Source organism: Prinia subflava, chromosome 4, assembly GCF_021018805.1.
Source record: "Prinia subflava isolate CZ2003 ecotype Zambia chromosome 4, Cam_Psub_1.2, whole genome shotgun sequence".
Lineage (NCBI taxonomy): Eukaryota > Metazoa > Chordata > Aves > Passeriformes > Cisticolidae > Prinia > Prinia subflava.
Window position 1 is genome coordinate 49,836,378 of NC_086250.1, and position 16,149 is coordinate 49,852,526.

The 16,149-nt window shown below is 38.9% G+C and overlaps 1 protein-coding gene across 6 annotated transcripts in view; it reads left to right on the forward strand.

The window, feature by feature from the left end:
• Nucleotides 1-16,149, forward strand: part of CFTR (CF transmembrane conductance regulator) — a 111,535-nt gene that overhangs the window by 28,088 nt on the left and 67,298 nt on the right. For all 6 annotated transcript variants that reach the window (XM_063396730.1, XM_063396727.1, XM_063396728.1 and 3 more), the window contains exons 2-5: nt 6,193-6,303; nt 9,098-9,209; nt 14,086-14,301; nt 15,210-15,299. In XM_063396730.1, coding sequence (XP_063252800.1) covers nt 9,180-9,209; nt 14,086-14,301; nt 15,210-15,299 — 336 coding nt within the window. In that variant the 5' untranslated portion in view covers nt 6,193-6,303; nt 9,098-9,179. The remainder of the gene's footprint in view (nt 1-6,192; nt 6,304-9,097; nt 9,210-14,085; nt 14,302-15,209; nt 15,300-16,149) is intronic.

A 16,149-nucleotide genomic window follows, 5' to 3' on the forward strand; every position in this document is an offset into this window, starting at 1 on the left:
TTGATTCCATATTACTGTAATGGTAATTTACATTTTGATACTTGGTATTAAAATTAAATAAAATGCAACTGTGTTCACCCGTTTGTTTATAACTGACCACTATCAGTCATTAGGGTTGGAACAAATTATAGTTTTGAAAAGGGCCATTGCACCTGATGTGCAACTCTATGCTATTTTATTATGAAAAATACCTTAAAAATGCATGGCTAACAGAGTGAAGTGCTAAATTGGTGAAATGTGTTGCTATCACTTAGTGACACATCTGGAAGATTTTAAAATTCAATTAAATCAGGAATAGCACTGCTCTGCCACAGTTCTGCTGAAGCTGACTTTCTGTAATGTTCCTTGTTCTTTCAAAAGACTAGGAGAAAAAAAAATATTTCTCTTTTTCTTACTGAGGGATATATAATTGAGAAAAAGAGTGAAGATGAAGGAACATCCTCCCCTAGTCAGTCTAACTGTAGGTATATGTTGAAACAGCCTTGCAAGCCTTGTTCCTAGTACATCACCACCACTGTTGTTTTGTTAGCTTTGTTAAAGAAATATTTGAAGCATGTCTTACACTTGACTTTGGTACCTAAACAATTGACAGATTGCAATACAATTAATATGCTCTGTCCTTCCATCTTGCACAAGCTATCCCCTGATGTGCTTTGTTTTCTTTCAAATATCTCTCAGTACTTCTGCAAACTGAAATATTTTGACTACCTTACTAATTGCAAGGAAAAAAGTATAGAATATCTGCTAAAAAAAGCATTTAGAAATTAGATAATAATTTGAACAAGTGTCACTTCACAAAAATTGGGCATAAAAGACAAGACTTCCCCAAAAATTGCTGTGGCGTAATCCTAATTAAGATTTGCTATTGAAATCCTGGGGTTTCAACAGAACATTGAGTATTCTTAAAATGGTGCTGCTCACAGCTAGTGGCAGAGTCAATAATATTGCAGCTAAATACTTTCCATGTCAAATAACACCTCATGGGGAAGATTTGTTTATTAGTGAAGAAATTAAAATCTTAAATTTTTTGTGATATGGGGAAAAAAACAACAGCAGCAAACCAGAAATCATAGGATCTGCATTTACTTTTGTTGTTGAAACCCTGCAATAATTATATTCAAATACTAAACTATATTGCATTTTTTTTTGTTTATAAAGGGGGAAATGCTAAAGTTAATATAGTTTTCAGAATATGTAACATACTATTTCAGTAGGTTACTATTGAAAACAAAGTAACTGCAACCCTACTGTGTAACCAAGGGGCAGGGAACAGGAAGAAGGCTGTTGTGCTCTATGGGCATGCTGACTTGTCCCATCTGTTAGCAAGGATCACGAAAAGCTAGGGTCACCTTTTACTGCTGCATCACAGGATGCTCAGAGAAGACAGCTGGTGGTGCAGGCACTCTTCTGGAGAAGCAGTTTTGGGTGTACTAGAGTGACTTCCAATAGAAAGTAAGCAATAATTTACAATTTGCTGCCACTGGAGTGATGGATATCTTTCGGGGGAGGATGGTTGTGCAGAGCCTCTGACGTAGTCTGGTCAGAGGGACTCTTTGGGAGTGTCTGAGATCTACATGGTACCTCAGCCTTCTCGTGCAGTTGGTGAGAATTCATGGATCTTCAAGCATCTTGTAAATCTTGGGTTCCAAAGCATCATAATTATGGCTTGATTATGTTCCCTCCTCCTGCCCCCCCCCCCACCTCCTCTGTAACTGTTAGGAGGAAGGACAAGTTAAAGCCAGAGGCACTATTCTTGCTCTCTCCATTGAATTTTAGGTCCAGTTCCTTGGGAGCTGCAGTCACTGTGTTTAACTATATTTTGCACAGGTATTAATGCTTTGTAGAAGGGAGTGAAGCCGTGGTCACCTCTGTGCTGCTCAGTAGAGGTTGCTGTGTTTTGCACAGAGCACCTGTTAAAATGGTACCAGTCTGATCAGTGACCCTTGTGGGAAAGCTGCTCTGTTTTCCTGGTCTTGGGCAGCCCAGCACCACTGTCCTGTTACTGTCTCAGCAAACTGTGCTTCTTGATCTGGAGAGCCCAACGGAGCTGGGGCATTCCTGTGCTCAGGAAGACGATCTGAGCAGTTGGCTTAGCAACACAGATGCTCCTTCTGTCTTCAGTGACATGTAAAGCAGCCTTACAGGAGAGTCAAATCCTATTGACAAATTGTCTGTGTTAATACTCTCTGGAAAGCCAAAGACAGCTGTCCTATTGATACAATTTGCTTGAGTGAGATGAATCTGAACATGCTGTAGAAAACAATAGCTGTAACAAGAAATCTATTACATACTGCTTAAGTAAATGACAAAGGAATGGTCATTAGAAATCTACCAAACAGTAAGTTATATATATATTTACATATAAAGTTCATAATTTATGTTATACTACAGATAGTAGATAACAGACCTTGCCTTCTTTTCTTCTTTCCTACTCTACATCCTTGAAACTTGTTCCCTGCTGGGTTTCATATGTGTGTACCCATAATAACATTCCTAGTTAGTGGCAAAACTCTCTCAGCACTACAGGTTTCTCTGTGAAAGAGTTCATTAAATGCCAGCCAGTAATCCGATGGCATTTGCTAACATAATGCTGTAAAGCCAATCTGTTTCCCTTCCTTCTTGGTCTCTTCTATTCAGAATAAATTTCTCTTTCTCAACAACTTCAGGAAAAACCTCAGCATTAATACTGACAAATTGTTTCCAATACGCCAAAAAAGTAAAAGACCCATATTCATTCACAAACACTGACTGAGCTATGTCACCTAGTGTTATGAAAACATCGATAACTACAGATTATATTGCCAGTTAAAATAAATTCATTGTCATTTTGCATTTCAATTCTTTGCAAAGAACCTAGAACATAATGGCTATAGGAATGTTATAGGAATCTGGCAAAAAAATTGGTTTTGTGAGATATTTATGTGGGTTTGGTCTAGTATATTCCATTTAATAAAACACAAACTGTCTCCCACAGTTCTTGACAGCACAACTCAAGCAGCTGTTGAAAATCTACCTTGAGACAAACACCACACGTCAGGCTAGCTCCTCCCATGATTACCACTCCAGCCTGAAGCCTCTTGGCACAGTGCACAAATTGGCCAGGTCTGTTTGGGGTGGGACTTCCAAGCAGGGCCAAGGCAGCTGGGAGATGAACATCTCTGTGCAAGCCCTGCCAGGAGCTTGCAGTAGGAACCTGGCTGCAGACTGGGGGGTCCCCAGGGAAGGTGTCAGCACTGCTCCTTTAGCTGGCTGGAGGAGTTTATCTAGCACAGTTGCAGCTACCGTGATATGCGGTGGGATGAGGATGAGGATGGCATAAGTCTGTATCAAATGCTGACTTGGGAGAGAAGGGTAGTTTAGGGACCACATAATTTTGATGGCAATGATAAATACACCTTGTTATCACAAAGTTAAGCACAGAGTAAAACAAGAGACATTTCTAGAAGTACACTAGATCTGCTAAGAGTGCTGCCTTGCCCAAATGATAATACAGTCACTCAGCTCTCTTTCTAAATGCAGTCACATTTTGTTAGTTTGGGCTGTGGCAAAATGCCAAGATTGATGTTAACTGAAACTATAAATAACATCAAATATGTAGAGGGAAACAGTGTAATAAAAAATGTTTTCTCAAAACATACAAAGTGAAATTGTAAAGCACTTACCTTTTGTCAGGTTGGGAATTGCTTATTGCAGTCTCAAAGCATTATTAAGGGGCTTAGGAAGGTTATTACTTAGCTACAGTGTTGTGAATTAAAGAAGTTGCCTGGGAAGTACAGCTACTTACTTGCATTAGTTGCAGTAGTGGTTTTATATCCCATAACTTGTATTCATTCTGCCATTACTGAAATATCTACATATACAGGACATTGGTGAAGCTGAGAACAGGAACTCATGAGAGTTTCTGCTCCTGAAGACAGGGATTAGCCAGTTCTCCACAAGATGTGCACAAAGCCTATAGCAACTACTCCTTTCTGTCTTCAGGAGCTGTCAAAATACAAATCAGTACCTGATACACCATTTGCAGTAGCCATGAAAGACTTTCACATAAGTGTTACATGACATTCAAAGGTTTTCTTCTAATCTATTTTATCCCTGAAAAATATTGTCCCCTATTTCCCATAGCTGTAAAGTTTATGGATGTTTTATCATCTCCAAATGATAAAATGAGAATCCAGTGACTCTACAAAGTGAACTCTCCTAGCTCCCTTCCTATGACATACACGAATCACTTATTTCTCAGCTACAGTGGTATGAAAGACTGAGCTAGAAGCCATATAATTCATCTGAAACCATACTATTATTGCAGAAATGAAGGATACTCCTTCAATTTCTTAGGCCATATTCTCTTTGCAGTGGGTGTGATATAACCATGCACTTGAGAAATATCTTGGTACTTTACTGAATTATGGGGATTATAGACTGGTGTCTCATGCAATTCATAACTTCATAAAAGTAAATGTTCAAGTGTGCCTGTTTGTGCACACAATTGCACACAAGTAGTCTTCATCTGTTGTGTTAAGGCCTTTTTGCACTTTTGTAGTGCTCAATGATGGTTTTCACCTTTGTATCAATTTTTTTGCGCCTTCAGAGGCTGCAATTGAGAATGCAGATTACATTGTGTGTATGACAAATGTTCTTACAGGCATACAGGTAAGCATATCCAATAAGCTATTTGTATTTTCTAAGTGACTATGGAAAATATTATTGCATATATTTTGTGGATTTTTACCTGTTGTCTATAAAAACAGTTTAAAACAAAAATTTTGAAATTATTGAGGTTTTGCAGAATTTTATCATAATCATGAATCATGCAGGGGTTTTTACAAACTCTGGTTTACATATGGAAGTGTGATAGCAATCAACCACAAGCTACTTCTTTTGCAGGCACTTCATTTTTTTAAGGAAATATTTTTTAATTGATTACAGTAAAGCAGAAATTCAAATAGTTTCAAAATGTATCATTAGTTCAAAATAGTTCTTATATTTTGATCTAGTCTTTTGCTTTCAAAAAGATTTCTGAACAGAATCTGGTGAAAATTTTGTAGAAGAAAAATTTTGTACGTTGGTCCTTGGGGATTCATAGGCTTTTTGGAGAAAAATTGTTTGATAAAATTACTCATGGCTTATAAAGGTCTACCCTACAGGGTAGCCAATCGGACTAGTCTTTTCCTGCTTTGTTGTGTTTCAGCATGCCATTTAAATTGGTATTAAAATTTTAAACATGACATTTGACAAAACAAATGCAAAATATGTGTATATAATGGACACAATGAAGATCTTATGGAGAGTCTTGTGCAAGCTTTGTGTTGTTAAATGAATTTGCAATGTAGAATGTCATAGAATCATAGAATGGCTTGTGTTGGAAGAGATCTCAAAGATCACTGGGTTCCAACCCCCCTGCCATGGGTAGGGACACTCTCCAATAGACCAGGTTTCTCCAAGCTGCATCCAAATTTGCCTTGAATGGTCTAAGCTTGTTGTCTTTCAGTTTAAAGCCATTTGCCCTTGTCCTATCATTACACACCCTAGTAAAAAGTTCCTCTCCAGCTCTCCCAGAGGCTCCCTTTAAATACTGGAATGCTGCTCTAAGATTCTCCCAGAGCCATCTCTTCTCCAGTCTGAACAATTCCAATTCTCTAAGCCTTGCTTCATAGGGAGAGGTGCTCCATCTTTCTAATCCTCTTTGTGGCCTCCTCTGGACTCACTCCTACAGTTCCTGTCCTTCCTGTGCTGAGAATCCCAGAGCTGGACACAGGACTCCAGGTGGGGTCTGCCCAGAGCAGAACAGATAGGAATTAAACTTACATCTCCACTTCACTATAGTTCTGATTTATTATTCATTTATATGGACATAGCACACAGCATATTTGAAAATGCAGTACAGAGGTTTCAATCCCCTGTTCTTTTGTCTCCTGCTGACTCAGTAGGAAGTTTGGGGCATGAACCCACTCCAAAACTTATAAAATGCAGGAGTTTCACCATTATGCTTTTAGTATTATATTTTTCAATATAGTTTTTAAAATATAATACAGGACTGCTCTGTATCATGTCATATATGTGTGTGTACGTGAATGCATGTGCACTTAGACATACTTGGGTGCTGTGGATAAAATACTCAGGGTAAGACAAAGCAACTCCAGTATTAATGCTAGAATATTTTTTCCTAACTTTTTTTTTTTAATATTTGCTTAGATGGACAAACCCGATTTTGAAAAAGGGTTACAGACGACGATTGGAGCTGTCAGATATTTATCAGATCCCTTCTGCAGACTCTGCTGATAATCTTTCTGAGAAACTGGAAAGGTATGAAAAGTTAATTAAATAAATTTGTTTCAGGAATCACACTGCAATTTTCATTACAAAGCTTTTGGATTAAATGTTTAAATAATGTTGGGTGCAAGCTGATTGCACACAGTTGTACTTTGGATGTGACTGGGATCCCTGGTCAGGTGTACAACCTAGATGGTCTAAATTACCATATACAGGTACCTGTGATATCTTCCATTGATCACAGAATCACAGAATATGCTGAGTTAGAAGAATCATCAAGTCCAAATCGTTGTCCTAAAGAGGATATCCCCAAGAATCACACCATGTGCCTGAGAGCATTGTCCAAATGCTTCTTGAACTCTGTCAGGCTGGTGCTGTGACCACTTCCCTGGGGAGCCTGTTCCAATGCCCAAACACCTTCTGGGTGAAAAATCTTTTCCTAATATCCAACCTAAACCTTCCCTGACTCAGATTCCTGCTGTTTCCTCAAGTCCTGTCACTGGTCACCAGAGAGAAGAGATCAGTGCCTGCCCCTCCTCTTCCCCTCATGAGGAAGCTGTAACTGCAGTGAGGTCTCCCCTCAGTCTCCTCCAGGCTGAACAGACCAAGTGACCTCAGCCGCTCCTCATATTACTTCCCCTCAAGGCCCTTCACCATCTTTGTTGCCCTACTATAGACACTCTCTCATATCTTTCTTATGTTGCAGCACCCACAACTGTCCAGAATATTCAAAATGAGGCTGCAGGAGTGCAGAGTAGGGCTGAGCAATCCTCTCCCTTGCCTGGCAATGATGCACCCCAGGACACAGGTTGTCCTCCTGGCTGCCAGGGCACTGCTGACTCAAATTCAACTTGTCATCAACCAGGACACCCAGGCCCCTTTCTCCAGCACTGCTTTCCAGCATCTCATTCCTCAGTCTGTCTGTACATCCAGAGCTGCCCCATCCCAGGTGCAGAACCAGCACTTTCCAATGTTGAATTTCACATGGTTGATGGTTTCCCTGTTCCTTGTGTTGTCAGGGCCTCTCTGCAGAGCCTCCCTGTCCTCAAAAGTGTCAACAGCTCCTCCCAGTTTTGTATTGTCTGCAAACGTGTTCAGTCTCCCTTCCAGTCCTGCATCCAAGTAATTTATGAGGATGTTGAAGAGCACAGGGCCAAGGATGGAGCCCTGTGGAACCCCACTGGTGACAGGTCACCAGTCTGATGTCACCCCATTCACTGTAACCCCTTGTGCCTGACTCATGAGCCAGCTGCTCACCCATCACATGAAGTGTTTATCTAGCTGAGTGCTGGACATTTGGTCCAGAAGGATGCTGTGACAGACAGTATCAAAATCTTTACTGAAATCCTAAGGGATTATGTCAACTGGCTTCCCTTGGTCCGCTGGGTGGGTTTCCTTGTTGTAAAAAGAAATCAGGTTTCCCTCATGAAGCCATCTGTGCTGGCTGTAACAAATGATTGCATTCTTTCAGGTGTTTTTCCATACCTCCCAGAATAGTCTTCTCCATAGTTTTGCTGGGCATGGAAGTGAGACTGACAGACTGTATTTTCTGGGGTCCTCCTTATTGCCCTTCTTGAAAACTGGGACAGCATTTTCCATTCAGCTGGAACCACTCCAGATTCCCAAGACTGCTTAAAAATCTTCGAGTGAGGTTTTGTGATGACATCAGCAGCTCTTTGAGGATTCTTGGGTGAATCCCACTAGGCACCATAGATTTGTAGAGATCAGCTGAAGCAGCAGATCCTGCACAATCTCAGGGTGATGAGCGAGGCTAGACTCAGAGTTTCAGTGTTGGTTCCCTGAAAAAGGAGACAGCAGAAATGCTGTTCTTTCTTCCCAAAATAACCTTGTAGAACCTTGTTTTGTTTTTTCTTCAATAAAATAACATTCTTAATTTCCTTTGATACCACTGTTGACAGACTAATTGTTTCTGCAGAAATCATACTCTGACTTTCCTCATTTAGGTTTCCACTCTTCTTTTTCCAGTTTCAGTGAGTCCTAATTTAGAAACTGTGCTGCACTTGTGACCAACTCTTACAACAGAGGTGCCTAAACCCATTTCCCCTCCATCAACGGATGTTGTAGCTTTCACTCATGTTCCAGGGCAGCTTACATCTGCACTGTTGTGCCAATCTAGTAAATTTTAATTGCAATGTGGCATAAGTATTCCAAACCAGTGGAATTTACTGAGAACATTTGTATGCTTCATGTGTTTTGATAGTTTATAAATGAAATATTCTGGTTATTTAATATTCTGTTGAAAAATTGAGAAAATAGTTAGTTGAGGATATTCTCAGAAGTGCTTTAAACTGTGAATTGAATTTTGCCAAAACATACGTTCTTTGTATACAACATTGCTTCTGGTCTAAAATTAACTATTGAAAAGAAAGTTATTGTCCCAGCAACAAGGTTTAAAATAGTGCTGTGCAGTAGAAAAGTCACATTTTTGATGCTTTGTCAGTGCTTTTTTTTTTGCAGACTGGAAGAGCTCCAAAAGGTTTATTTGCCTATTATTGTACTCCAGTTTTAAGTACAGCAGGTTTCTTTAAAACATACAATGTGACCTTTTCATGAAATAATTCCCTGCAGGGTGATGTATGACCAAGTATTTAAAACTACCAAATATGTGGCTGAACTAGGTTTGAACTTTTATTGATCTATCAAGTCCACGAAGGCCAAATTCTTGGGGTCTCTGCAAAGCTTTCTTTCATTAGCCACCTTAGCTAAATCTCTTTGGATATACTTGAGTGAATTGAAGTATGTCACAGCCATATACCCATGTATTTGTTCATACAACTTAATGGTTTTGATTTTGGTTTCTTTTCAGAGAGTGGGACAGAGAGCTGGCAACTTCAGAGAAGAAACCCAAACTCATTAATGCTCTTCGACGATGCTTTTTCTGGAAATTTATGTTCTATGGAATAATTTTATATTTAGGGGTAAGGATTGTTCCCCTCTTCAGTAAGCTTCTGGTGTTCCTTAAATAGATCCAAGTTTTAGGGACTGCTAAATTAATACAGAATAGTGTGAATAGCTACAGATTTTTCCTCTGTATGTTGCTTACAAAGGTGATAAATACAGACATATATCCAGGGGCTTTCATTAAAAAAAGTATTTTCTGATAGTATCTTAATATCTTTAAAACAAGCATATTAATAGTTTTTAAGTGTTTCTAGTGCTGTTAGTGCTCCCAAGTGTGTGATCAGGAAATTGATGTGAGAGCCTGAACTGATTAAGTTTATCACCTTTCCAACATGTTAGGTAGGATTACCTTGACTTACCAAATGCCACCTGTTTGTTTGACAATACTATCACTGGGGTTAAGAGCTGTGAAAATAATTTATTATTAATAGTGTCTCACTAGGTATGTTAGCCAGACTGTAAATTTGAAAATGGCTATTAACCAATATGTATATATTTGTGTTACTTACAAAGTTCTGTGATTTAGTAGTAAAAAAGAGAGCATATCACCTAGGTAAGGAGTGTCAGGCAACCTTGGGACTGAAACGATGTTGTGACGCTATGTAGGGAGAAAATCAGAAGAGCTAAAGCCAAATTGTTCCTAAATTGTAACTAAGTTTGACCACTGCAGTTTAAGACAGCAAAGAAAAGGTTTCTATAAACACACTGGCAGCTAAAGGAAGGCTAAGGAGAGTTTCCATTCTTTGCTGGATGCAGGAGGTAGCATAGTGTCAGGAGGACACCCTTAAGTACTGCACCCTAGATTGCCTTTGTCCAGGTAGGGCAGTCAGCTGTCAGGGACAGGGCCTCTTGCTATGTGAGGAGCTGCATGAAACTATTCTCTCTCTACTCCTTCCTCACTTTTTGCAGCTCCTCTTTGGGATCACACCTCGTATTTGCGGACCCCTACTCAATCATGTCTTTTATGTGTTCCTGTGATGTCATTACCACATTTATATTTTAAACCTTTTACACACCAAGCCAGCAAATCCTTATTCCTGTCAGGTTTGTATTTAAAAAAACCCCACTGACAACGAAAAGGTTCCACAAATGTAGCCTACCATGCATTGTAATAGCTGTTCCTGCAGTCTGCCAGCCAGAACCTTTGCACTACTGCATTTCTGTTAAAAGTTAAGCCATGTCTGTGGGCTTTTGCTGGCAGTCTTGAGGATAACACTCCTCCCCAAAGTTTAGGCGATGTGTGTTGGCATGCATACGCAGGGCTGATTTCTCCTTGTGCGCTTTTTCAATGGAGTACAATTTTAGACAGGGCAAGGAGAGAACAAGACTGTAGGGTTTTTGAGTCATATTCTTTGGTTGTTTGTAAGGGTGTTTTTAAAAAAATTCTTTAGGAGATCACAGATGTGTGCAATTAAACACAGTGATTGAGTCTGCACCTTCCACAATGAACATGGAAAGATTAAATCATAGCTTAATTCTATTTAGATTAGTGTTCAGTTTATTTAAAGCTACTTCAGTTTATTGAAAGAGGAATTATAAAAAAACCAAATTTGCTCCTAAAGCTGCTGGTATTCTTTGCAGGCCTTGCTCACGGAAATTAATGGGAGCTTTGCCATAAATTTGAAAGGGGACAGGATGTTGTGCCGTACTGGCATAGGTGTAACCAAGTTGTGTGTTCTTTTGAACTTCATTTTCCTTTCAGCTTTTGCTTGTCTAATCTCTGAGCTGTTTTCGTGGCATCTTTCTTGGCCTGTGGTTTAAACTCTGTTGATATCCCTGCTGTTTGTGTAGTTGTCCTTTCCACTGGCATCACAGCTTTGCTGTCATTAAGCCTAGCCTTTTTTCCATCTCTCCCTCGTCCCTGATGCGCTGTAGGTAATGATGTTATTGCAGAGTGGACACTTGTGCTCTGACCCCCTACAACTCCTTCTCATAAATAGTGATAAGTTAGGCTCGTTGAGTTACTGCACTTAATATATCTGCTCCCCTGCTGTTGGAGATGGTTTTCACTCTTCACCCTGTCAGAATATGAGTCTTGCAATTTAAAGAAAAGGTGTTATGGTGCTGAAACAAAAATCTTGCTTTTTAGCTTGATACCTGCCAGCCAACTAGGTACTTTACTGTGAGGATCAATTTGATTCTGTTTGTATTTGGGTCTTATATTTATTGCCATGAATTTTGTATTTCCACTCAGGAGCAACAGCTGCTAACATTAACTTAGAAGTGGTTTTAGAATCATATCCCAAAGGACCCTAATGAGGATTTCCTGAAGTTCTTGCATATGGGTCACGGGTGTGAGTGAGGAGGCAGAGAGGGAAGCACTCCTTGGCCATGTGCCGAAGAAGAGATGTGCATTGTTGTCTTCAAATGCAGAGTGTTTGAACATATGGGGGATACATGCAACATAAAAGTTGTTGTTGCATAAGGATAATCATACCAGGTTAGATTAGCACAATATGCTGTCTCATAATCTCATTTCTCTTCAGATCTTTACTCTTTTAATTAAGATTTCTGTGAGGGAGACACTTATGGGTTTCTCAGTGGCCTATGATGAATGCAGAGGGAAGAATAAGGACAGGCAAAGGCAAACATGACTCTTGAAAACTGAATTTTCTCTTAGGTGTACAATTTTTTTTTAAGGCAGGTTGTTCAAATCTGTTTATTCATATTTATATCGGTGAGTAATTTCAAGTTTACAAGAGGAGAAATGAAAACCTGGCAGTTCTGCTTTGATTTGTATGTAGACTAGATAATATCTTTGGTAAGCAAGCTGATAAATCTCCATTGTAAACCAGTGGACTTTTATGCCCCATGAGATAGTGTATGACTTGGCTTATTGCCAGCCACTATTCTAGTCTGTAAGTCTTCTTTTTTTCCAGCAAGCTCGGAATGTATGCAATGCACTTATAGTCACAACAAACACAGCAGCAGAGCATGGCAATTTCACTGGAATGAAAGTAAACACACAAAAAAATTGTTGCTATTTTAAGTCTATATAGAAAAGCTTATCTTGGAATCTCCAACAATATGAAAACACCATATTGCCCTTGAGAGGTGAATGTTTTGTGTTTTATGAGTTTTGGGGAGCCTTGGTTTGATGCTTTGGGATGCATATGGTCTAAGCACAGCTGTCTTGGGTCATGTGTTTTTTAATAAACACTCCTCCCTTTGCCCACTGGTAACACTGAAGCCTTTGTCAGAGCTGGCTCCAGATTCACCGCAGAGTGGTGTTCAATTTGGGTAGTGTAGCACATAGCACAGGTATGTTGTTTGAGATATAAAATTCTGCCTTTTCTGTGAAAAAGTGAAGGATGAATATCAGCTCCACCAACAGGAACCTTCAAAAGGGATTACAGTACATGGTATAGAACTACTTGTGATTGCTTTTGTATAAGAGAACCCAAAGGAGGGAAAAAGAAACCGTAAAGAGGACTTTTTCAATCTATTTATCACAGTAGAACTTTAATTACAGCTGAATTTCACCAGTTCCCTTCTCTGATTCTCTATGGTGGTCTGTGTGGTTTTCGTCTGGAAGGCAGTACTGGTAACTTCTGGGCAGAATTTGACACATCTCTGTACAAAAGAATTCAGTAATTACTTTGGAAATATCTCATGCTTTCTGCTGCAATGCAACAGAAAGGAGAATAAGGAGATGCATGTAAGTTCATAACACTATGTATTTTTAAACTGATCATAAGAGTGAAACAAAGGAGCACATACATACTTCATGTCCTTCTGAAGCTCATGCAGAAGATGAAGCAAAATGTTAGACCATAGCACACAGGTGATTTTTGCAGTTCTTTGGGAAATACCAGGTAAGGAAAGTGGAGGCAAGAGGCAGAGATGGAAAAAGAGGATATTAGAGGAGAGAAAGTATGAGAAAGGTGGGGCAGGGAGGGAAATGGAAGAAAAGGTGAGGTAACACTGATGGAGTTTAATTACAATGGAAAAGGAGACTGAGGACAAACGTAATAGCAGACTAAAGTAAAGTCAGGGCTTTAGCAAATCATTTGGACACCTTGTAGTTCAGTGGTTTGACCTTACCTCTTTCTCCTCTCCTATCCAGGTTCTCTATCTGTGGATGGGAAGTGCTGTGTCTCCAATGTAGGAGGGACTGTTTTCTCTCTGGGATTTTTATTAAACTTGCCTTCCCCACCATTTACTTCCTCTCCTCCTGTTTTTGTTACAAAACTGGATGCAGTGTCTAGAACTGTTGAGTAGGATGATCCAATTATTTATAGTTTTATTCTGTCCCTATTTCCATTTTTATTTATTTAATTTTTTTTAAGTTGTTTTTTTTGGGTTTTTTTTTTTTTGGGTTTTCTGGTCTTTTTTGTTTTGTTTTGTTTTGTTTTGTTTTGTTTTTTTTGTTTTTTTTTTTTTTTTGTTTTTGTTTTTTGTTTTTTGTTTTTTGTTTTAGCTATATTCTCACTGTCTTGTGAGAATGATAGTGTTTGTTTTGGGAGTTCTGAGGCTTCTCTTATCCTGTAAGTCCAGTAAAGTGCAGTGAGAACAGTTCCCTAGGGACCAAAACAGAGATTCAGTCTGATGAACTAGATTCAGTCATATGATATGACTAATCCATTAAAACCCTGTGAATGTGGAAGCTAATCTCAGTTGTCACTTTTGTAGAAAATTATCAAACCAAATTTATGAGCCAGATTGGCTTTGGTGCAGCTGCAGGAGCATCACAGACTTAGACAGCAGTGAGTTGTCTGTTCTGTGCAATTGCTGCAATTTTCTGTGGTTTGCACAGCAAACAGGCCTGACCTCCTCATTTAAGATATAAGACTTTAAATCTCATTCAGTAGGACTTTGAATTGAAATGTTAGTCATTTTGAAAAAAGTGAACCAACTGCTGACCAAAATTACTTTTCTTGTTTCTCTCTACAGGAAGTCACCAAATCTGTGCAACCCCTTCTGCTGGGGAGAATCATAGCTTCCTATGATCCAGACAACTCTGATGAAAGGTCCATAGCCTACTACCTGGGCATTGGTTTGTGCCTTCTCTTCTTTGTGAGAGCACTGCTTATACACCCTGCTATATTCGGGCTTCATCATATTGGAATGCAAATGAGGATAGCTATGTTTAGCTTGATTTATAAGAAGGTAATTGTTTCATTTACACTCTAAGCCAAGCCTCTGTCTGCAGTCTGTGTAACTTTTAGGCTCATTTGTTGAAAGATTGATGTTTTGCTAAGGTACACAAAGTACACGGAAGAATAATGTGGCTAACAGTTTCTGACAGCTCTCAATTTCCCAGTCCAAAGAATGAAATACCTGTTCACCGCTGGTTTGACTGAAATCAGCCTCTGTGAGTTCAGGCTTCCTTCATGTGTGGTGAGATGCCTTAATTGTTTTACCACTGTGTTCCTGTTAAAAATGTGAATGGCAAAGGAAGAACAACATGCTGGTGGCCATAGAATATCTTCAAAAGAGAATAAGAGGTGAAGATTTAAACAATAAATGTAACATTTAAGGGATTAAGTTTGAATGATACTGTGTGACATCCCTATAGCACGAAGAGTCAACAGATACTGACTCATCACACATTCAAAAATACAGATTTAAAAAGTTACTCTGTTTTACCACTACCCAAAGAAGATAATTTAAACAAACATGTTAGTTATTCTAGTATAAAGCTCACTGTGAAAGCATCTTTGAAAAATATTTGTCAAGAGAGGCAACAGTAGGAGATTTTTGAGGAAGCACAGCAGCACACAGCATGCATGCCTAATTAAAACTTGCATTTGCATATATATCTATATCCATAAAATATTCAACAGAAAGCAAGGACTAAGTCAATACATCAACATTTTGAAAGCAATGTAATGGCTATATTGAATTCAAGTGACATAAATAACAAATTTAATGAGACTTTCTTTATAGCATAAACAGATAAGAGGAGTATTACTTATACTGCTTCATCACTGCTTATCATTTTTATTCTTTATTTATTGTGTTTTATGGAGATAACTTAGATGACAATTTTTCTATGGTTTTGTTTTCTTTTACAGATCTTAAGACTGTCAAGCAGGGTTCTAGATAAAATAAGTACTGGACAATTGGTCAGTCTTCTTTCCAACAATCTGAACAAATTTGATGAGGTGCGTCATCACTTGTTTAATTCACTGGGTGATACATCAAATACAAATGTCAAGCTGTTCATGACAGATATTAAGGAAGGAAGGAGCACGAATGAAGAACTGCTCATTGTAGACTAAACACTCATTCATTACCTTAAGAAAATGTGTTGGCACATAGTCATAGAAATACTCGTTCTAATACTTAAAACATTTTTTATCTCCTATGTTGATTAGAAGAGGAAACCTAAAAAACAGTTACATCATAAAAACATGTTTATTCTTCAGTCCAGTGAGAACCTGCCAGGAAATCTCTGGGTTAAACAGTTGGTTTCATAGAAGTCAGAACTTGCTGGGTCAATCCTTCCATCTTACTTCCTGATGACTGCATCCTTTTACTAAGGTGATCCAGTCTGTTTCTGTCATTGAACAAGCAATGAAGCTTAGTCTCCTGTTCCTATTATTACCTAGTCCACTAAAAAGAGATTGTTGATGTAAGGCTGTGTTAGGAAGTTTTGAGACATCTGTCTCAGAAAATCTTAGAGAGCTTTCTGTAAAACTTCTTTTGTTAGAGACTACAATAAATCCCTGCTAATGCCTTTAGGAACTGGAAACTCTGTGAACTTCTGTTCTTCATGTGTGTTTAATTTGCCCTTTGGTAGTATAAGGTTTGCTTCCCATGGAAGATACAATATCAGAGAGCCTGTAGACACTTGGCTGGAACTGCAGGGTGAATCTACTTTAACCATGTATGACAGGATAATGCCAGCTTAAGTCAAGTGGTCTGTCATTGCAGCAGTGCAGCTGCAGTAGCACAGACCCCTATGCTCCTGATCATGGGATTCATTCCAAAACCTCCTGAATGAGAACTACA